Source organism: Pieris rapae, chromosome 15 (genome assembly GCF_905147795.1).
Source record: "Pieris rapae chromosome 15, ilPieRapa1.1, whole genome shotgun sequence".
Classification (NCBI taxonomy): Eukaryota; Metazoa; Arthropoda; class Insecta; order Lepidoptera; family Pieridae; genus Pieris; species Pieris rapae.
Window position 1 is genome coordinate 2,126,973 of NC_059523.1, and position 23,989 is coordinate 2,150,961.

Consider the following 23,989-nt stretch of genomic DNA (forward strand, 5'->3'; position numbering starts at 1 on the left):
TCTTTAGAAGTATATCATATAATAACTCGAAAATAAGTTACCCCAATATCTCGTTTTCGTCTGTTATTGCTGGATTGTTCCTAAAAATATGTATACTAATAATATTATATATAATTATTTAAACTTATTTAAGCTGCAACTTCACCCTCACCTTTAGATTTTCTGTTCTTTTGGTTGATTCATCTTCAGTTTTTTTATTCTGAAATACAATATTTATAACTTTAAATAAATATTTCATTACATTTGTATATACTAAGCAACTGTATTGGCGCACGACCATTAACCCTTAGGTTTTGCGTTTGAACCTCTGCTAGATAGAAATATCCGATGTTGTATGTAAACGATATGACGATGGAAAAGGAAGGGAAATGTCTAAGGTAAAAGCCACACGATGCGGTAACGGTGCGCAATTATTTCGATACATAGGGTGCCATAAGAGTGTTGCGGTGCGGTATACGTTTTACCGCTTGCGGTGCGACGCCGCGCGACGGTGCAACGCGTCGTGGTATAGTAATTTGTATGTAGGATGACAGCCAAATACCGACGACGACGGAATATGGTTATAAGTATATGATTTAGAAAATTAGATTTAAATGTGGGCTAACACAATTGATTTAATTCGATTGAATACATACCTTGTCTAAGTACCGTTCAACATTCTTATTAGTGTTACCAACATGTATAGGAATTGACGTGTCGTTGGTATCTATGGTAAAATCCCTTCTTATCTTAATATCTTTGTCATCAGCATCTTTCTCCGTTGGCTCCTAAGCAAATTGATGGTGTATAGTAGCATATATGTCACAATTATAATAACTAATTATAATAAATATAATAATTATTAAATTAATAATTATAATAACTAACTAATTATAATAACTAGTCCAGCCATAAGTTCTGTTACATATGCATTTTTGTTAAATGAAGTAATGTAATATTATTAAAATGTATATTTACATATTTATTGGTCTCACCAAAAAACAAAAAAATATTGTTGAATACAATATTTTTTTGTTTTTTGGCCACCCTTCGCTTTTATACAGGCCTTTAATCTTTTTGGAAGAATCTATGAATTTACGTAGTGTTTCCAAGGGAAATTTCGCCACTGCGTTTTTAAGAGACGAATCGATGATGAGCACCGACCTTCAGGTCTTGTTTTATAACGCGTCAGAGTCCTAGCAGGAATCTTCATTCCTCGCCATAAGAATTTTTGCTGCCTAATGGGGTTTCGACCAATTCCGGATATAAGAACATATGGCTGATACCAAACTTTTGAAGTATCTACATTCTAGAATATGGCCGACGGCTCCATACCCACCTTGTGCAAGGCGATCGCTGCAATCCTATTTTCTTTAACACCCCATTCCATATCGTAATTTGATAATTAACGCGAAAAAATGTGTGAATTGGCGCCAAGTTATACGTGGTCGAAATTCAAAATAATTAAAAAGTTTTTATGTAACAGTATTTATGGCCAGACTAGTTATAATCTGATACAAGTAATTTTCGGATAAAATCAAGTGATTATTTAAAGGTATGATCATTTCTCCTTAGATTAGAACTTACAATGATATAGAGTATATAGATATAGGATCAAGATTATATATTAAGTATTCATAATAAAGACTATTTCGCAAACTATTGACAATTTGTCAGTCACACACGACTACAACTTACCTCTGACTGCGAGTCGAAGAATTGATAACCTTGACCATTTGTGAAGGGTCTGACGGATTCATCGAAGTCAAGCTCTTGATTATCAGGCGACTGAAGAGAAAATACAGTGCGGATTAAGTATGCACCTACGCAATGGTTTTGCAGTTATTTTTAGGTCGGAAAGTGCGATACGTTAATAACATAAGTCCATATGGAAAAGTACATTAGCTATAAGGTGATTTTCAAATTTGACACATCCTAATAAATTTTTTGAAACAGAACGCTTTAAAAGAAACTTTGCTGTGGTTGTCGTAAATGCTTCTATTATGTGTTGTAAATGAATACACAGAAGCCATTGCTAGTGATTATAATTGTACTTACCGTCTTGTGATCCCTCTTCAAATATGGTTTTTCAACAATATGATAAAAAAATATCTCTCTTATGAATGGTTCGTCTGGTTTTGTATTGATGAATTCAACCACTTCATCTGGTAATTGCTTTACTTCGAATGTTTCAGTGTTGTTTGTCTGTAATTAATAATTTATTTCAAAAGGAATTCCAATAATGGTCTGAAATTTATTTATTTTGAAAGAACTTTATTAGACACAATATACAGGAATGTTTCGATAAAGTAGAGAGCACTTGTCCCCACACTAGGATTCCCTGTGTTGTGGGCAGCCAGTCTTTTCCTTTTCACAAAACAACATTGCTTTTGAACTTTCTAAACAGTATTGCTTAATTCAATCTACATAACACATTTATGAGTAGTCTTACTGCTAAACATATCCATATAATTAAAGAATACACTCAGACAATAAACAAAGCCAAAATAGATTACATTAATAAAAAAAAAATACGAAACAAGGTATATTATGTTTGAGTACGGTATTAGAATATTGGTCTTTGATGAGTCTGAATTATTGTTTTAGAGTGAGTAAAATGTTTTTTTTAGAATTTTTCGAAGTCGTAGTACAACTGTATAAATCTATAAGGTACATTACGTAGAAATGAAACAGTCTTCACTTATATGAGAATTAATCTTACCTCTGGCTTTGGATGGCAGTCTAAAGCAATAAAATGCAGCTCGAATAGGATAAGAGTAAAATGAACCTGAAATGACGTACGAAAGAGACAAAATATTATTTCAGAATATTGTACGTATAAGGAATTTTTATTTTACACTGAGTTGAAAACAGTAAGTAGAATAACTTAGGACCATATCCTCCAAGTGTTTTGAACTTAGAACTCGGGAATTCGTCATTAGGAAGAAATAGTATAAAAGTATTTCATAATATTTGTTTCTTATAGACTCTATTTTGTAAATAGTGTATTTGTCCTTGAGGTCCGATCTAGATCTTACTAGGTACGGAGCCCAGAAAAATCTCTAAGATTAGTAAAGTTTTTCCTTTATTTATAAGCCAAAACGAGATATTATGCACTTTTACTGATAACTATGGATAAAATCTAGTTATTAAAAACTTACTTTTGAACACCACATTTTAACAACTATACCACTACACAGAAACCAAGCGACTAAAGAATCACAGTTTTTAATGAACTATTACACTTTAATTGTATTTTAATTATTGAAAATTTATCTTAAATGATCTCTTATCTTTTACTGTTATAGTTTTATCTATATATCTTAAATTTATATTACTCATGTATATTTATATACCATTGTAATTGTTGGTGCATTTTTAAATCAAATTAAATATCTGGGCAATTGGGGAACGAAATAACTTAGGCACATGAAATTTTTATATTTTTAATATACAATAATATAAATAATTAAAAATAATTAAAATGAAAATCAAAACAAATTTAAAAAGCTTGGTACCTTTAACGCTGGCTTTTAATTATTTTTATTTATTTATGTTATTACTTTGTAGGTTAAGAAAATTGTGATACCTTATATTAATATATAATATTTACAAACGAGTAGTATTAATTTTAATAGTAGCGGAAACCGAGTTGTAATCTTCTAGATCGTCTATGAAGAATCTTGACTGGTTGTTTCTTATCTGAAAATCCGGTTTTTGAGTCGAAAATTTATGCTTAACCATTTCCTCCGCGTAATGATTCTGTGGTAATGAAATTGGTTTATTTTCGGAACTATTCCGTAAGTCTTTTTGATGGTAATAATTATTAACTTCATATACTCTAGCAAAATGTTCTGTCGTCGATGATATTGTTTGTAAAGTTAATTTGTGTAGGAATTGTCGCAGTAAGTCTGTATTAATATCGATTTTCTTTAAAATCTCCTTCGTAGTTTGCTCATTGTTTTGTATTGTGCTTATTAGAATTTTCTTTTCTTGGTCAACGGGTTGTTTTCTTTCCTTAGTTTGAACAGCTTGTGTTACTGTGCAAAATGTTTTAGGAGTGGTAGTACGTGGTTTTTCAATTTTTCTTATTACATTTATTATGTTATCTGGATCTCTAAAATTTTCATTTGTTTCAATTGTAGTGTCCTCATATATCTCCTTTTTATGTAATATATTTTCTATAAATGTTTTTTCTTGTTTCAAATTATCTAACTGTGAATCAATTCTCTTTTTATGAAATTGAAATAAAGTTTGTATTTGTTTTTCTTTTTCTTTCAATTCGTTATTAACAGGTGTGAATGGTATGTTTCTTCTATTTTCAGGCATGATGTTACTTTCATTAACATTTTCAACTTTAGAAAACTGTGATACATTTAATAACGAAAAATAACGGAAACCGTTCCGGTCGTAACTTTTATTTACACTTGTGTGAACTTCCTTGAAACCATTGTGAATACCAGATGTATTTTTCGGTGATATTTTAACAGTGACCTTATAATTGGATTTGGGTGGTAAAATAGCGTTGACAATTTCTTCAACACCTGGTAGCTTTACATTAGAAAAAACAGCTGAAGATCGTTCAGTTATAACTTCAGATGGTTGGTTGGTTAGTTGTCTGACATTTGGCTTAGCTTGAATTCTATAAGGTTTTACAGAGATATCCTCTCTCGAATATTCTCTTGACGTCTGTTCTTCAAAAAATATATGAGGATATTGAGGCATAGACAAAGTTTGAGGTTCATTGCGATATTCATCAATTAATGGTTGGTTGGGATAGTTTAAATTAAGGAATTCAGAAAATGGTACCGTGTCACTGTTTTGGGTATCACTTGCATCTGTTTCTGGTATGTTTCCTTTGGTCTTCGAGTACACATCACTTGGTGATAATAAAATTACATTTTCTTCATTTGATTTTTTTCCCTTAGATCGTTCTCTAGCTATAATTCTTATTTTATTCAATTCTCTTTTGTTCCTTTTACTAGGTTTGAATGTTTTTTTAGTAAATTTAGGATTGATGTTTATAAATCTATTTAATTTAATTTTAGAATTAAGGTTTGATATTTTTTTCACACTTACCGATCGTTTACGTCTTTTTAATGTATTTTCCAAAGAATCCACTTTATATTTTTTTGGTATCTCATTATAATAGTTGTTTATAAAAGCAACAGATAAATCATTTATTTTAATTGGTTTCGACACAACATTTATTGTACCGGGCGAGCGACTAGTCTTATATTTTCTATTCCTAAATATTCTGTTTGATGATTTGCCATTGAATTTCCAGGGTTTATAGTAATTTAATGGTTTGATTAATTTTTTAATAAATTTTTTATACGAATAATTTAAATTTGGGTCATTGTTGACTGATCGCCGAAAAACATGAGAATTTGATATACTTTCTTGTTCTCTTTCAATATACTTCTCTACTTTTTCATTATTTACGTTGACTGAGACCTTATCAACTTTATTAGAGTTGTCATAAGTATTATGATATTCTTGAATAAGATTTTCTACACCATTGAAAAGTTTTAAGCTTTCCATGTCTGGTGGCTCATCAACATATTGATTGAAACCAACTGAAAACCCAGAGCCATCAATATCTTTCAAATAAAATGTAACGTTGTTTAGATCATTATCTGTATTTTTAAATCTGTTTTCTTCAATAGTTATTGGTTTTTGGTCCCTTTTAGATATTTTATTATTGTAGTTCACTAGAAAGTTGCCCATTTCAACGGCATCTAGTGGTGGTCTTGAGTAAACTTTTGGGGATACTACTTTCGAATTCCAAATTCTATCACTGTTATAATTGAAATTATCATAAATAGGAGATATTATATTGTTAATAGGATCTAATTGTCTATGTTCAATATCGCGGATTGCTGGAACAATTTTGCTTAAGAAAAAGTCATTTTTCATTTTGATTGGATCTTGGTTCCTCTTCATGATTTTAATGTGATTTGACATACTCTTCTTATGAGTTGTAGTGTGCCCGTCATCGTGAATTGCCTTTTGAATTTTATCGATAAGACTTCGAACTAACTTCTTTTTCTTTTCCCCTTTAATACCTTTACCATCAAAATGTGTTTCAATTTCAATATATAATTCTTCATCATCTTTTTTAATTTTTTCAGCAGTTTTAGGTTTATCAGTTGCGTGTTTGCTATCGAGGTAATGAATTTTAATTTGTCGTTTTTTTCGGTTTATTTTATTTTCTATATTTTTTACAAAATCTTTACCGACTGGGTATTGTTTCAGGTAATTCTCGATAATTTTATTCCAATTTGGATCAGACAGTTGTTTCTCTGGAATAGGAGGAATGCCAGTAAAATATGTCGACTTTTTGTTTGATTTTTGCGCATTTGAAGTCATTTGTCCGTCATTGTCATTGCCCGATTTTACGTATGAATCTTCAAGTTTTTCAATTTTTATTGACTTTCCGTTATATATAAGTTTAATTAAGCCTATGATATCGTTATTGTGTCTGAAATCATGAAAAAAATATTATTAAAGTATAATAAAATTAGCTTGTTGATATTATGTAAAACTATCTTACGAGCTATTGTCTCTCTGAAGTTTTCCTTTATCATTTATTTCAATAACTGTTTTAATTACTACTTTAGGTTCTGAAAATAAATAGAGACGTGGTTAAATAAGTCAAACCAACACCGTAGCTAAAATTCACTGAAACCCATATCACCTTTCTGTGTATTAATTTGTTGGCTATTATTTTTTATATCATTGACTTGGTTCTTTAAAGTTTTACATTTCAAGAGCTCTTCAAAAAACTTTTCTTCTTCATTTTGCTTTGTATATTCTGGTATTTCCTTTGAAGTTTTTATAGCATTCTTAGGCGCTTCTAAAATAAAACATACAACAAACACAAAAAATAGAGTATTCAATATACATTTGGTAGTCTAAAATAAAATTAAACTTACCGGTGTTATGTTCGTAAAAATTCTTGACAAGGAGGTGCACCTTTTTGTACACATTGTTTAAATCCATATGACCAATAATACCTTGTAAAAGAATATTGTGCATTGCTAAGTGCAGCATGTTATCATTATTTTGCTCTGTATTTTTATCTTTTTGATTATTATCAATATTTTCTGTGTCTTCTTTCGGCTGTCTAACATTACCGTTCGTTTTCGTTGATTCTTCTTCGTCCAATTCTTCAAGTAAATTTGCTAGTTTGTTTGTTAACATTTTCTTTATGTTTGGGTTTTTAACTTGAAACAAAAAGTTGTCGGGTTCTGAAATATTTTTTTTAATAACAAATACGTCTTTCCCTTCTACTTAATGTCTATATGGCAAATAATTTTTTATCTTCATTTTTAAATAATGGCAAACCAGAGAAAACATAGCCATTTTGTAATATTATATAGTAACTTAGTTCGTGGGTAGGAAAAACCAGCGTTTACTGTAATAACTACAAACCTATTGATCTTTTACCCCTATACGGATCTGCGTCATCACTCCCATCATCATATTGAACATCATTCTTAACATCTTCTGTTCTGTAACTTTCAAAGTTGGATGTGGACTCCGTGACGGTGTCTTTAAAATAAATCAAAATTATTGTAATTCAAAAAGCATTCTAAATATTTTACTCAGGACAACTGCTATCCGCAAATCACCTTCTCGGAACCAACTAAATTATTTACTATAATTATATGTTATCGATAAAACAAAATAATTTATTGCTATTAGTACCAATCCTGTAATTACTAAAAATATTTTTATCACGCTCATTGTACTTTAAAAAAATAGGTCTATAGTAGTTTATGGAGTAGCAAATTTCCTAGTAATTTAACGAGAATAGCTTGTTCTTTTGTATCTTTTTGTATAGTTTAGGAAAGATTTATCCTGGCAATTTTTATAAATATTTAAAAATATCGAAATCTCTTTAATCTTTCAACCAAGAAACCCATTTAATAATTAAACTAGAATAGTAGATATCTACCGCTAATTAGTCATTACTAACCTTTCTTTGATAACAACCCATCAATATCAATGAAGACATTAGTCAAAATAACTGTGAATGTAAATGCTATACCTAATACCGTTGCACAGAATACTCTATAAAATATTGTATCATAATCACAATGTGACATTTGGCTGATAAAAATGTGTCAAAACAAAATAGTCGTTACTTTTAAAATATCTTTTTTAAATTTAGAAAAAGGCGCCAAATTGCAATTCGAGATTCTATTTTTAAAAACTTGTTAATACTTCAAGTCGTAAAATTGTAGTGACTAGCGAAATGTGATGTTTGAAAACATACATGCAAGATAACGAGAACAATGGGATTTTTTTAGAAATTATTTTCAGTTGTCGTACAAAAATACGTTAAATACCTTTTACTTACGTTCTATACTTTGACCAGAAGCAGCGTTACATCTTCTATTCGAAAGCTCATATTAGTAACACTCCAAACGCACTAATCTTTATGGAAATAATAATGTAATATTATGCTAGCAAAAACATAACTTGTAAAAAAAAATCTAAATATTTTGAAGGTTAGCCTAATAGTTTTGATGATCGATCAGCCAGTAAGTGAAAAGATTAAGAAACTTGGTTCTAATGGAATTAAATAAAAAATATACTGTATTTTTGCAATGCTTGCTTGGTAACCGATTTCAGATAGAAGAACCTGTCGCTTCGAGAAAAGAATGTTACGGTCCTGCCGCTTTCTTGATATTCTTGGACGCGCTGTCGTGGCCACAGAAGAATCTTTTAAATTGAGAGGAATAATTAATTACTTACATATAATCGATATATATTTCAAAATATATATCGATTATAGACTATTTCAAATAAAAATTATTTATATATTTTACGAATTCGTAGTATTAGATAAAGTTAATATTGTCGATGATTAAAAAAGTATAGTTTAAATTATGATTATAATAAAGGTAAAAAAAACTAGAAATTAATTTAATTTTTTAATTACATCATACCGTAATACTTATTTATAATAATATAATAAAAAAAAATAAACATTAGAGATGTGTGACAGTTTCTCTTTAATTTATACTATAAGACTTATATGAATTAATTTATTTTTCCCTAAATTTCGCTGACACTACACTCAAGTCATAATAAATTGCGTTAGAACAGCCCAACCCACAGATTCAAAGTCGATTCTTAGCGCTAAGTATGAATATGTCAAATCCAATATGCTTTTGACAATCAGGAAAGTCTCGACATCTCGAAGTTTGAATCATCCTTCACGTGAATATTATACATTTAAAATATAATTTACAATTCAGATAAAATATTTTGATACAAACACATGTGAATATAATATCACCACTACTGTCAGTGCAAAATTTCATCTCTAAAACGTTATTAATTTACATCACTTCTGATATCTTTGTAATGTTTACATGCATCGTCAAATTGGCTTCAACATAATGGATACATAATAATGATAGAGTAATATATAAAACGCGCAATAATACTACACTAAGCATTTTTCACAGATTTTCAAAAGGATAATAGAACTAGACAAGATATTCTTTTTAATACAATTATCATCTACATTATCTGTTCCGTGTAATGACTGTTTATGTATCTTAGGTTTGTAAAAAATCTTGCTATAGCCTCTTTTAGCATAAAGGGTGGGAATATCCACAGATAATACTAATTATGTCGAGGAGTATGACCACTGATAATAATGGAAAAGGTGATTCTTCTCCAGTAAGAAATCAACGATTAAGCTTTTTTCTTACATATGATAAACGTTTAAAACAATGACCATTCTATTGTCTGTGGTACCAACTGCTGGCGAGAGGCCAACGAGATGCCAGTAATCGGAATAAGTAGTATCCACTAGCCGCTTGGCACACGCGGTGTATCCAATACAATCTGAAAAAATATACTCAAAGTAAAAGTGTTATAAATAATCCACTCTTTCAGAGATGAACTCATTGTTGATAATATGTATCACGTGCAATTAAGTACGTCAAAATCCTTAATGATCTTTTTACAATTATAAAAAAAAATAATCAGTGGTGATTATTGCCTTTTTAGATCCGGTCCTCAGATTTCTGTATCACTTGATAATTGGTCAATCTAAAATCCTAGTGGGTGATCAGCCTTCTATGCCTGGCACACGATGGACTTTTTGGGTCAATAGCAAGGTGGTTTTGTAACGATATTCGAGCGAATGCTTAAATGCGCACCAATAAAGTCTATTGGTGCACAGCCGAGAATCGAACCTGCGACCTCAGGGATGAGAGTCGCACACTGAAGCCACACAGAGTAACAATTATATTTCATTATCATATATATGACAGGAAATGTGATGATGCTATGATTGTGTTAAATGACTGATCAATGCATTTATGATAATTATTTAGCGTTGCTTTGGTAAATTTCTTCTATTATTTCTAAGAATTATAATATGTTGTGTTTTGTTTCTTAATTGTTTCATAGTTTAAAATCATAACTTATTAAGTACCTACCAAATAATCTAAGCTCAAGTGTTATTTGTAGTGATAAAAGGAACCAATCTAAATTAAATATTGAACGTACGATCTGTTATGCTCTACCTTTAAAGATACACGACTACTACACGACGCTAATGAAGATATCAACTTCTATGGAGTGACAATATTTATTCGACATCTGTTACTTGTAGCTATAAGTCACCATAAATAATAATAGTCCGTGTAAAAGGTTAACATTAGTAATAATAATCCGTATTTATTAATGTAACTTACTTGTTGAGTTTACTACGAGCTTCAGGTAGCGATTCCAATGTGTCCTTTAATATGAATCGTCGGATTCCAAGCATATACGCTCCAACATAGGAATCCCACGAGAACTGTTGAGGCCAAGCCGAGAAAATAGCGCCGTCTGGGGCTGAAGCGCCATCTATATGTAACGCTGTAAGTTCTTCGATACCGAAATGCCATTCGTTATTGGCGAAGTATTCTCCTGTTGCAGCAGCCAGTTTAAAACGACGTGCAAGCTTCATCATGCTATAAAACAAATTGAGAATATACGTCTCAAATTCTGTCATCTATAATAATAACAATAGCAAAGAAAAAATATAATAAACATTTGAACTGCATATTTCCTTTAATAAATGTATTTCTTAATTAGTTCATTTTTGTTATTTTTATTGGATTATTTATTTTCTCTTATCCATTATAATATTACACTTTAAATGTTGTGCATACTTGTCATTGATGTACATACTCGTATATGAAATGTAGTTTTTGTATGTTGTGTTTCATTCGTATAGATTTGAAAAAAAATTCTTTTCAGTCCTAAACGTTTGCCTAAAAGTAAAAATCGAAGACTTAATGTTTGTATAACTAGATAAGTAGATCATTCTAGATAAAAGAACTCTTTAACATTCAATTTTAGTAATAAGATTTTATGCGTGTTGTGGCTAGTTATAAAATAGGTAGATTTTTCCTTCCATTAAAGGCGCCTTATAATTTATTCTTAGCAAAGTAATAAAAAAGATACATACATGGGTTTTCGTCCTTGCGCTCGTAACACAAGGTCGTAGAGGAAAGCTGGTAAAAAGTGACAAGTCAGCTCCCAGAAAGTGTTTAGCGCTCTTGACTCCGTGAATGAGAAATTCGGGTACCACATGACGTATCTGAAACACATTAAACTATGAAGAGAACTATTCTTTGTGATTTAACCTCGTCCGCGTAAGTTGTAAGCATACAAATTGAATATAAAGCAAATACCAAAATCATACAGAATCGTTCATGTATATGCAGCACTTCGTTACAATTATTTTTATAGCTTTTTTATTTAAATACAATAAAATATTTCTATAAATAAAATCGTTAATAAATAAATAATAATAATAAAATCAACTTAATGATAGCTAGAAGTTTATTTACAAGAATTCATATAACTTTAACTATATAAGTAACTACCCCAATATATAAGCATATATAAGTGCTTAATAGGTTGGCGGTCGGTTTGGAGTTTATCCAAGTATTCGTAAGTTCACAATAAAAATCTCGTAACCACTTAGGTGTTCAACTCACCCTACCCGAGTGTATAAGCCGTCTCAAAAGACGAAGAACCCTGGAGCTCGGCAACATTGTCTGAGCTAATATTATTATTGTAGATATTCCTATTGAGGAATGTCTCCACCCGTTAGTCCTCCTACAACTTATCTGCTCATAGTCAGAAGACTGATTGCACGATGCGCTCTTGGAAAAAAAAGTTCACAATAATAAAAACTTACTTGGTTGGATTCTCTCTCGCCCAGCGAACACACAGCCTGGTAAAATTACCCCACTGCAATGGGGCCACAGACCCTGACGTCACATTGTATACAGGACATTTGCCACCTCTGAAAAATAAAGTACATTCAAGAACTGTCTTTTCAGAAAACCTCGATAGGTTTCGTTAAATTAACTTTTTCAGAACTAACGGTAGTGAAAATAAAAAAAAGAAGAAGAAATTTTTCAACTTCATAGTTTAGACGATCACTATATTTTCTTAAACCAAATACTTATTTAACCGAATAAATTGGATTAGAATTAGACATAGACATAGACATAGATAGACATAACATTTATTACCAACAAAACACACAATAATAATAATAATCAAAGAGAAACTTAAAAAAAAAGAATTGGTGGTAATTTTTTTTTAAAGAACAAAGTACGTTTTAAGTATGTAATGCGTGTGTGCAATTGTAATTGGCTCAGCATTATGCTGAGAAGCAAAGTGTTCCTCAGCGCTGATAATTCTGCTTTTCGCCTCAGTCGCGAAAAAGAATAGGAATGTGATAAAACTAATATTTAGTAGAAAAAATTATAAGTAATGTAATCTTGTGTAAAAGTATATAGTAAATAAAATAAAATAATTTTTCAGATTCGAAGGTACACCACAACGAACCTATTTCTTGTGGTCCCTGAACTTTTTATCCTATGACGAACAAAAACAATAGTTTGTATATAATTCAAGGTGTATTGAGAATATATTAGATAGGATTTCCTCTAAACTCTGTGGTTGGATCTAGTTACCGTTTCCCAGCCTGTCTCCAAGCGGCAAGTATGCAGCAGTTGACCAGCACATCTACTGGTACCAGATCCACCACATATCTCTCCCGACAAAGTCCAGATCGGTATGTTCCCCGAGAGATCTCCATTATTATACCTGGATATAACGATATTATTGTTATTATAATATGAAACAATTAATTTGCGAATTGGGTGTAATTTTAATTAATTTGTACCTAATTGCTGTCAATTTAATAATAATATTGGTATTATTAGTGGATTTAAGCCTCATTGGATGCATTCTTGTTCCATTATTTTGTTTTCTTCCGACATTATGGTCGTACGTAGAGCGGTTTGCGCCGTAACAAATGCTGCTTCAAGTTGGTAGGGCTATGACTATTATAAAACAAATTCTTCGAGCCGTAATATTTTTTAAACTAACCTGTAACTCCATAAACGTTGTCTATCCAGCCTGGAAAAGGCTCCTGGTACGCAGCCGTCACTGCAAGAATAACACACCATATATTATATATATATATGAAAAGGAAATGTGTGAACTTCTACACAGCATGTATCATATGAACGACAATTGATATGGATAATGTAATGAAAATACAGATTTATCTTTTGAATTATTTAATACAATCAACAAAATATTGCGTTTAGATATTATTGACTGCTTAAATTTTTGTGGGTCGTTGTAATAGTCTACATAAAATATTTAAATACTTGGTAAATAACCTTTAGTATTAAAACATAACATTTCTCAACTCTGAATGACACAAGAATCGAAATCGATAAATAATACGACAGAACATTGAAATTTTAATGCTTCTTCGCTATATGAACTTGTGGGCTGTTATTAACCTTTGGGTATATCGATATATAACCATTATCAAGGGTCACAAATGGAGTAAGGCATAAGAAGTAAGTGTAGTGTTGAATAACGTTTTCAGGAAAGTGTTGTTTTATTTCTCTAAGATGTTAGTGTGAGAATATAAAATAAATTAATAAAACCAATTATAATATATTACTGATTGTTGGAAAATAATTGAAATATAAGAAATTAAATTCGAAGTAATGAAAAAGACTAGTTTAATTTGTACTGATTTGCCCCATTTTCATGAACTACGAATGTGAATGAATATTTTATGAACTAAATGAGTTTTCATCGCGTCTTGGGAACGTACACCTGTTACCCAGCTGTGACCATTCACAAGGGTACAACTATTATAACTACTGTAATATGTATAATCTATATATGTTCATTTATCCATAGATTCTGTTACAACTTCAAACTCATTTATTCATCTAGGTAACACAATGTACACTTATGAATGTCAGTAAATATATATAAGACTCAAAAGCTTAATGCTTCTAATTTTAAATTGCTTAGTTCTCAAATCAAGAGCGTAGAACAGACAAGAAGAACTGGCAATAAATTCTCCGCCACTCTTTAATCGCCAAGGTTTTTATATTACACAATGTTTGTTAGGAGCTGCAACCATTACACCATGTTCCATATGACATCTTAAGTAATTAAAAACAAAGATTTGTCTTCTATCAGCAGTAGGCATGGTGAAATAGGAGCATGCACTTAAATTTTCCTGGGAACAACACGCAAATACATAATCTAAATAACAAATCACCGCATACACGAATTCAAGTTCGGCCAGTCGCAAGTAGCACCCGTTCTCGAGTATGACGCATGGTCAGCCATCGGCCCCCTCGCCATATTTTAGGGAGAGAAGTGATCTGTGCTTACCTATGGAAGGCCTAACGATGCAAACAGGCAAGTCTGTGTAGCCATGAACGATGGTTTCCGCTACTGCTTTGGTCAGTGTGTACGGGTTCGGATGTTCACCCTGTAAGAAAATGAATATATTTTTCCACAATTTCACAATTTTTACATTTCTTAAAAAGTATAATGACTTTAAACATTAAGCCGGACCAAAAGGAGTCAAGTCTACGCCCGAACCCAATAATTAATCCAAATCAGACCGTAACAGTCGATCGATCTCCTATCTGTATCCTAATACCCAAACCCTACGAAGACAAACTATTTTTGGCGACGTATAGAATGCAAACTCTTCGCACTTTACACTTATATTTGATATTCAATATATAAACCAAATAAAGTAAATAAAACCGTAGAAATGATATTAAAATATACTTGTCTATGTTTAAAACTTATCAAATAGCTTTTTAATTATTATAAATGCTGGTGTCAATTAAAATCTTAAGATAGGATATTGGCACAGTTGAACTGTCATCATACAAAGGTCTATCCACATACACCAATCCGACCTACCATGAATAGCTTGTATCTTGGTTATTGGCAAACTTTTATCAATATTTGGATTAAGATGTCTATCTCAGATGGTCAAAAATGGATTTAGATAGGTTACTGAGTTTGGGCATTAGAAGTCACCGCCATTTATTACACACGGCAAAACTGTCAAATTCATAACTATATAAAGATTACTAGCGGATCCGACAGACGTTGTCCTGTCTACACGTCTTTAATTTCAAAATTTCAATTTTTAATAAGCCATTTTGATGAAAATTATTATTCAAATGTTATGACAATATCTAACGATCCAGCACATGGTCACACACGATATAACACAATGAAAACAAAACGTTTTTTAAATTTCGGGACAGACTAAAATTAAAATTCGAATATTATTTAAAATTTGACACTGCGATGGTAGCGCCGTCTGTCGGATCCAATGTAAAACATTCCAAAATCAACAACAACTAATAAATTGAAAATTAATTAAAAAATCATTGTCCAGCGGACAAAATTGTGAATCTAAACCATTCCCAGATCCCCTTGAACACACACAAAAAATTTCGTCTAAATCGGTCCAGTCGTTTAGGAGGAGTTCAGTCACATACACACGCACACAAGAAATATATATATTAAGATTAGTAAAATTATTCCCGTGGATTTTCTTACGAGTAGCGAGGGAGCAAGTCGGTCCAAAGTGTCTGGTGGCAAGAGGTCGGCACAGGACAACAAAGCCTGTGGGTCGCAAGGTGGTTCATATACTCGTTCATCGATTTCTGAGCGTGGTGCATTACTATACGCTGTTGACACATGTACCACGGCCTAAAATGAAATATATATATAAATAAGGAACTTGTGAAAGCTGTGGAACTGTCAGTGTCGTAGCTACCGTGAGTGGCCTACCCGGTGCGGCGTAAGTTGGTGGCGTCACCCCATTGAAAGTAAAAAGCATAAAATTTTATATGATCATTTATTAAAAGATTGCATGTATCGAACGGAGAATCCCCTACGACATGGACAGGCTAATTTGCGGGACTATATAATATGGGATAGAGAAAGATGGCAAACCTTGGAGTAATCCTTTACCGGAGATCCTTTGTTAGTTAGTTTAGTTCTTGATACATTCTAACTGTTAAAAATATTTACTTGAACATAGGATAATCAGATATTAGTGTATCAATAAAAAATTTAGAGCTAAACATATAAAAAAAACAACAAAGAACCTCATGCGGAAGAAATACTAAGAGATGAAAGAGAAATTTTGTTAATGCAGTAAGATTTAGTTTTACGAATACGAGGATTACATTGTTAAAATGAACTTAATTAATGATCAGCTCTATTATTTACGATAATTGATCTAACCTTTATTGAGATATTAAGATTTTAGAGATCCCTAATTATCTTTATTCAATGCTAACATTAAGACAATTACATCAAGCTAATTAGAGTTTCGATGCAATTCTTCATTTTAATGCAAATTATGTATAATATTTATGTTACAAGAATTTCCTCTTGCCTTATATTTATTTAGTAAACTTTTTTAACTATAATAATCTCTGTGTTGTTTCTATGTCATATTTAATGACGAGTGAATTATTAGCCACATTCAAATGTCATATTATAATAATGGATAATACAAGTAATGTCGATTATATTATTAATAATTTACTTTTTTATTTTTATTTTTAGAACATCTTTAAACTTTTAACTAATGAAATGGTACTAGTAATAATCACATAGGGAACAATTAATTCTTGTATTTGTCGTTGTCCGGATTTATAAATTTTGTGTTGTCATGTTTGGTTTTGTTTTGCGTTGCTCTGTATCATATTTTTTATTAGTGAAACCTTTTGTGGATACATCTTTATTTTAAACTTTTTTTTATTGTATAAATGTATCTGTTTTGATTCCAAATAAATTAATAAATGTGTTTTTTTTGTTTTTGGTAATAGACATTTGACGAAGAAAATATAACAAAAAATACTAACCTTAAGCAATGGCATATGATCCCTGGCAAGCTTCATGAGCGTGTCTGTTCCTCTTACGTTCAAGGCAGCGGCGTTCCTCAAAGGGTCCGTGAAGCGCACAGTGGCGGCTGAATGAAACACTGTGTTCACGCGCCCCATTAAAGCCACCTGCGCATCCGTGAGCCCCAAACGAGGCGCGGATACGTCCCCGGCTAGGGCATGTAGTTTTTCAAGACGTTGTGGATATCTGGCCCTAATACGATCGAATACCTATTGGAGAATATCATTTACAATGTGTTATACGTTAATTATAAAAAAGTGCTTGCGTACAAAGTACACATATCAGAAGTGACTGTTTTTTGTAAATTAATTATTACTGTAACCAATAGATGATCATATACCAGTACATGATCACTCCATGTATTTGTATATGATAATATAAATAAAACAATCTGCGTTTACTGCACAAGACTATATGCGACAGAATTGCCATCTAAAGTTCTAATATGTAACTAATAAACGAATACATCAACCAATAGCGTGTATTTTTTATCGATCTCCATTTCTCACTCTCTCTTAATCGGTCTCATCACACTCTCCCTTTTCTTCGGCAAAAACGCTGCACATCTTCGTGACGATACGATTTTACCCTCATGAGCCTAAAGAAATTCCACTTCAAAAAAAATACACACATGACATACGCCTTACAAAATTGTCATTTAAAATGTTATTAATATTTTACAAATTGGCTTAACAGATACTACAGATATTGCACAACATATTATATTGCTAAATAGACCTCTGCGCCGAGCTGTTTAAGAACCTTACAGAAAACATTTGAATCCTGGGACTCAGATTCTCTATCTGCTTCGTGATGATTTTTAATTGGCAAATAGGTGATCTACCTTCTGGACACGATGTTTTCCTTCCCCGTTACAAGCGAGTTTTAAATGTTAATTCGATTCTAACCAGTATGAGAGACGAACGTTGAGACCTCTAGGTCAACACTGCTGCCATAAGTATACCTTATACATTAGCACAAGACGTAATGTATATATTATATTAGTACGGCAATGGAGTTGAATGGATCTGGTGCAGCGACCTTCAATAGTGTGGCTATCTTAGGATTGAATTTGATATCGCTTTTGGAAGTCGTTCTGGTTCGTAAGTTCTTATGTGAATTTGATCTTTATTTCTCTTGAATTATTCCATATTTTCTCTGTGTCTCTTCTTTAAAATCGCACATGTTTGACGGCATGACTAAATAAAAATAAAATCTATTATGATTGTACCTTACCTGATTCTTAATCAGTTCCTTATACCTCTGCTCGACACTCAGTCCTCGTTTGGGTCTCATGAGCACGTATACTGTGTCAATTCCAGGACAGCTTCGTAGCAGCTTTTCCAACAACGCTTTCCCGACAAATCCCGTCCCTCCTGTGACCAGAATTACGGCGTTGGTGAAGAAATCGGCGATTCCCTCTATGGAACCTTCGAGCACCTCCCGATTCATGTCTGGGAGGGACGGATCGTTGGCGTTTATGTACTCCTCATCTTTGCTGTAGGATTAAAGAACATATTAAAGTAACTTCATATAGTATGAAGGAACGCGTCCTAACGGCGGCATTAATGAATATTTAATGAAAAGACGGCGCCTATCAAGACTCCAACTTTACGCATAAGCAAGCTTTAGAAATATACGTACTCATTTATCAGCGTAAAGCCTCAATACGAGAAGAGAGTTAGCTACCTACCGAGTAAGGACTTTTGTAGACCATCATGAAAGAAATAAGGCACCACAACAAAGACATAATAAGTAAAATATAAAACAAAGAATAAATGATAAAAGAAAAAAAATTGTTTTGAAAGTTCAAGTATATCTTCGGAGTTTAATATAAAAAAGAACCATAGAGAGTAAGACTAGACACTTTCACACGCGTTTTTGTCAATTTACATGAAACAGAGTATTTGCATTAACTTTATAATAGTATCATTAATTATTAAATACGTTCACGTATAGCTTTATCCACCTAAAGTTAAATGCGGCCTATTAAAGGGCATACCTGTCCAGAATATGTTATGTTACTTCTGCCGATTTAAACAGGCAAACAGACAGTTCCCTTAAGAATAGCGAACACTCTGGGATTGAGAGTATACAAGCCTGTATTATCACTTAACATCAGGTAAGCCTGCCCGTTTGCCCCCTGTTAATAAAAAATGCAACATTAACAACCTACGTGTTGTTAGGATGTCGCAAACCGTATTTAAATTAACACTACCGAATCAATTTCAAAGTAAAACAGTGCGTATCAAGTATGTCACTTGCGCCATGACAGCAGCGCCCGTACTTAGAAACTTGCTAGTGCTACAGCGGCATCGAACTTTTGTTTGTAATTTCAACCATTTGCAACCTTGGAATAGCGTCAATCAAAATCTCTTCTCTCTTGGAAGTTAAAGAGTAAGGGCCCAAATGTTTTAGACTCTTAAACAAAAACTATACAAGGTCACTGAGTTATAATGTCCTTTTTACTTTCATGTCATTTTGTAATATTACAAACGTGATATTCTTAAGCAATTGAGGCTTGCAACATAAAACCGTGAGACTATAACTTAATTAACGTAAAAAAATTTAATGCGGATCTGTAGCAGAGAGGCGAGAAAGCAGGGAAGTGTCAAGTATTTCATTAAAAGGGACTTTATTTGCTTAAACTTAGGTCTGGTGGGCATGGCGTCTCCCGCCGGACCCGGGCAACAACTACTCCGCAAATATCTCTATGATATTTATGAGCTAGTCGGCCGCTGGCCGGCGGGACCCGCGTTGCCTCTTGTGCTATTAAAATATTAGAAGTAAATGCCTTCTTTGTTTTCAATCGAAATAAGCCAATTTATCTTTAGGTATAATATCTGTTATACTATGTTTTTTACTATTATAATCGTCAATAGTGTTGATAGCTGTTGTGTTAAGCTAAGCGAATTCTAAACATTGAGATAGTTTGAACCCCAACGAGGCAGATTTGGTGTTTTTTATTTATTTATTCTTGTGTTCTGAATCAAAGCGACGACAGTGTTTATCACTTGCCTCGCTTGCAACACTTGCTTAAAGATCACTGCAATGAAACACCTAAAAATAAGGCCAACATTCGAGGCTACACCGCCACTGGTTTTTATATATTAGGTCAAAGTTTGTATATATGCTTAAACAGTGATTAGGTAACTCTGTAATTATGAAACAATGTTTGTAATGCACCGGAAGTAATGATTTTTCACGTTAAAATGTTTCACTTGAAACATGATTTAATATTAGTAAAATATTCAAGTGTTTAACACGGCTACGTGCGCTTGCTTATTTTAATATGGAATAGGAGACAGTTTAATTATTGCAGTTAATTTCATTAGTGAAAACACAAAGTATTTATAATAAACTGGCGATATACTGGCAATAGCAATGATTTAATTTTTTGAATAGTTTTTTAAAATATTTTTTGTATATTATTTCTAAATAAGAGTCATTTAACTGTAACAGATGTCTTACTTTATTTATCTTTAGATTCACGAAAAGGTTTTATGAAAATTTAGAAGTTCTATATTTGTCTTAGCCGATGTTTCCTGAATTAAATAAAAATTAGTTCAACTGTATTTTTGTGTAATTTCGCAATTTATTTATTTTTTACAATATGTAATACTTAATTAAAAGTTTAAAAAGTTTTGTACTTTTGGCAGTGTACCTTCAATGTTAGCAACAAGTTTTAAGAAGAGTTTGGGAAATTTAATAAATATTAAAATTGCAAGCACTAATAAAATATACTCACATTAACATATCCATTTTGATGTTCTGTTCCGCTGTGCGTGATGCTTCCACAATATTAATATCTACAATATTTTCCAATATTGAAATTAAATATCACAAAATATTTTAATAAATATAAAAAAAAAATCACGATATTATGACAATAATTCACATAACTTACAGAAAATAGAGGGAAACGTTCTAATCGCACTCGCGTCGTTTTAATGATATAATTAGTTTGGAGTCATGTTTGACGCAGCCGCGCGTCTCCGAGACGCAGCTTTCACTGATGCTCACGTAACGCACCTGTAACCGGCTACTACGGTGTGAAAACACACGTAAGTTAATTGTGAGAGAGTTCGCCGCGACTTGATTCGCGCGTAACTTCAAAGGTTTAAATGGTAACTGTTTTAATTTATAAACAAACCATAAACATAGAAAAACATTGTTATTATTTTGGAAAATATTGTTTTTATGATTATTTAAAATCTAAAATATGTTTTAATAATGCAACATAGTATTAATAATATAATTGATTGAATGGTCTATAAAAAAATGTAAATGCACATACAATACTTTGTGCCTTAAGTGGTATGAATTTGAATGTTTTTTTATATAATAGGGGGGAAAACGAGTCTGCGGGATGCCCAAAACGGAGCAGTCATCGCAGGCCATAGATTCCCACTTTTAGTGGGTGTTGCTTGGCTTTGAGGGAGAAGTAAGCTCGAATTTCGAATAGTTGGAGGTCGTATCTCTCAGGGAAGACCCCCACCGGGCGTCGATTCCACAGTTCGCTTGTTCGCAAAAGAAAATACCTTGTGAAACGGACTGTGGAAGATTTCCAGCCATCAAGGTGATGTTGGTGAAATTTAGAATTCATACGGCTCGTACGGTGCTGAAACGAGGCTGCTTGATTCAAGTTTTACTGAAACTCAAAATATTAGAGACTATATCTTAGTCATGGGATAACACTTAACCAAAATTTCAATCGAATATTACTGGCGTTTGAGGCGCGTTTCAGTTCATTATTCACCATCGTATCTGTACATTTTGTGCGTCGTAACGCGTAACAATGTAATGACGTGCGTACGGATATCCGTCCGCTCCTGAAGGATTACACAGGTTAGATAACTAAGCTTTAACTAGCGTAACTTAGTAAACATCAGCATTACATGAAAGTATTTACCGTATCTTAGCCAATTAATAAAAAGAAAAAATCAGCGCTACAACCTCTTTAGGTCTTGGCCTCAGATTTTTGAATCTGTTTCATGATCATTTTTAAATCTAATAGCCAAGTAGGTGATCAGCCTCCAGTGCCTGACACACGACGTAGACTTTTTGGGTCTAGTCAAAAACGTTTACAAAATTCGCGAAAAGCAAAACTACGCCATCCGTTCGCAAAACTACAGGAGGCCTTGTTCTGAAAGATTACAGCAAGAAAATGCTGCTGAAAGCTACAATGCCTCAAGGACCACGCTCTTTAAATTTGTGTTAATTTTATGTTTATAAATATTAGCAGGTGAGCCTCTTGCCCGTTTGCCCCCTGTTCTATAAAAAAAAGAAATTAATAAGTATTATTATTACTATGTAGGTTAAGAATATTGTCAATAATCAATTACATATTATGAATTGTGGATAAAAAAATGTGTGGGAAAATGTACAAAACTATCTCTCTTTCCGCCGACTGGATGCAGACTTGCGGGGTCAGTTTACCGCGAATATGTAAAGTGATTACAAAATGTACAAAAAATGCTATATTTCAATAGAAAGTTTTTGACAAGGACATTCCATAACTATACGTTTACATAATTTACGCTCACAAATACAAGCGAGCCGCTCGGACTTCGGACTTTTACGAAACTTTGGTTTAAAGCACTGAAGATTAAAATCTTATACAGATATTACAACATAAACATTTTTAAGTCATCGTTAATAAACAGGTGTCGAAGTAGATATGGGGTGAAATTAGCTGTGCTAAAAATTATTCTGGAAATTTTAATTAAAAACAAAAAAAAATATTTTGTCAAAAACAATATTAACGACAGATTATCACTACAAATAATATAAAAATGGACTAATTGATACAATTCATAACGTATGTAACTTCTGTAGAATTCCTTTTGAGACAAATTTGTTCGATTATTATAAAATGTATCTAAATTAATCCTATACTTTGATTTAAATTTAACTATGTCTGTGATTGCATGCCTTTGACTGCACCGATATTGGTTCACATTCTATTTAGTTCAGGCAAGTCTGCCTTATCTTTTAAATTTGAAATTTTGTAATGAAAAATTTAAACAAAATAGCTTGTTTTGGACTCTATAATTTAAAGTTACTTTAAGTTCAAATTAATTCTTAATTAGTTCAATATTACTACAAAGTTACAAACTTTGGCGTTGAGTGTCCATGGCGGCGATATCACTTAACATCAGATGAGCTTCCTGCCCGTTTGCCTTTTGTTCTTAAAAAAAAAACTAAATTCCTCGACTACACTACTATCTACACTAAATCTTTCCTTTATATAGTATTTAATAGGTACTTTAAACATTCAGGAGATGTCTTACCGACTCAGTGCTATATGCAAAGTGTTTAAGAGCAGATAATTTAAGTTCTTCTCTTTAAAGAATTATAATGCCTACTTGTAGTCGACATATTACCCCAACAAAAAACTTTAATTTAACTTCAAGATTCTTTATTTTTTTCTGTACGAAGTCAATTATATTTGTCTGTCAAATCAAGACAAGACAAATTAGATTAGGTTGTTATCATAATCAAATCTAAGATCTCTTAAACACTAAGCTATAAAAGACGTGGCACGTTATAACTGTGATTATTATACACATATAGAACGCACAGAAATGAGCAGATTGTTGTATTTACGCAGACGCATAAAATATAATGGGATTTCGTAAGTAAAATCTTGTATTAGCTGTTACGTTGAGTTTTCGGAACTTTGCGAAATACTAACAAG

General features: G+C 32.1%; 2 protein-coding genes and 1 long non-coding RNA gene across 3 annotated transcripts; all 3 read right to left on the minus strand.

Annotated features, from left to right (window-relative positions):
* Positions 1-41: 41 nt before the first annotated feature.
* On the minus strand, positions 42-1,754 carry LOC123689816. Its single transcript, XR_006750696.1, has 4 exons — positions 1,678-1,754; positions 636-767; positions 152-199; positions 42-80 (listed from the first exon to the last, which is right to left on the minus strand). It is a non-coding gene; the product is annotated as an uncharacterized LOC123689816 (long non-coding RNA).
* Positions 1,755-3,581: 1,827 nt separating this feature from the next.
* On the minus strand, positions 3,582-8,171 carry LOC123689833 (MATH and LRR domain-containing protein PFE0570w-like). Its single transcript, XM_045631509.1, has 6 exons — positions 7,964-8,171; positions 7,417-7,536; positions 6,918-7,232; positions 6,680-6,838; positions 6,536-6,605; positions 3,582-6,463 (listed from the first exon to the last, which is right to left on the minus strand). Exons 1-6 carry the CDS (start codon positions 8,091-8,093, stop codon positions 3,589-3,591), a joined length of 3,669 nt encoding a protein of 1,222 aa, XP_045487465.1. The 5' UTR covers positions 8,094-8,171; the 3' UTR covers positions 3,582-3,588.
* A 1,543-nt stretch (positions 8,172-9,714) lies between these two features.
* LOC110999614 (putative fatty acyl-CoA reductase CG5065) lies at positions 9,715-21,295 on the minus strand. The gene is made up of 12 exons (XM_022268806.2): positions 21,197-21,295; positions 21,038-21,098; positions 18,526-18,787; positions 17,250-17,498; positions 15,931-16,083; positions 14,734-14,833; positions 13,411-13,470; positions 12,993-13,125; positions 12,206-12,313; positions 11,468-11,599; positions 10,707-10,967; positions 9,715-9,849 (listed from the first exon to the last, which is right to left on the minus strand). Exons 2-12 carry the CDS (start codon positions 21,049-21,051, stop codon positions 9,744-9,746), a joined length of 1,578 nt encoding a protein of 525 aa, XP_022124498.1. The 5' UTR covers positions 21,052-21,098; positions 21,197-21,295; the 3' UTR covers positions 9,715-9,743.
* Between the last annotated feature and the right edge of the window lie 2,694 nt (positions 21,296-23,989).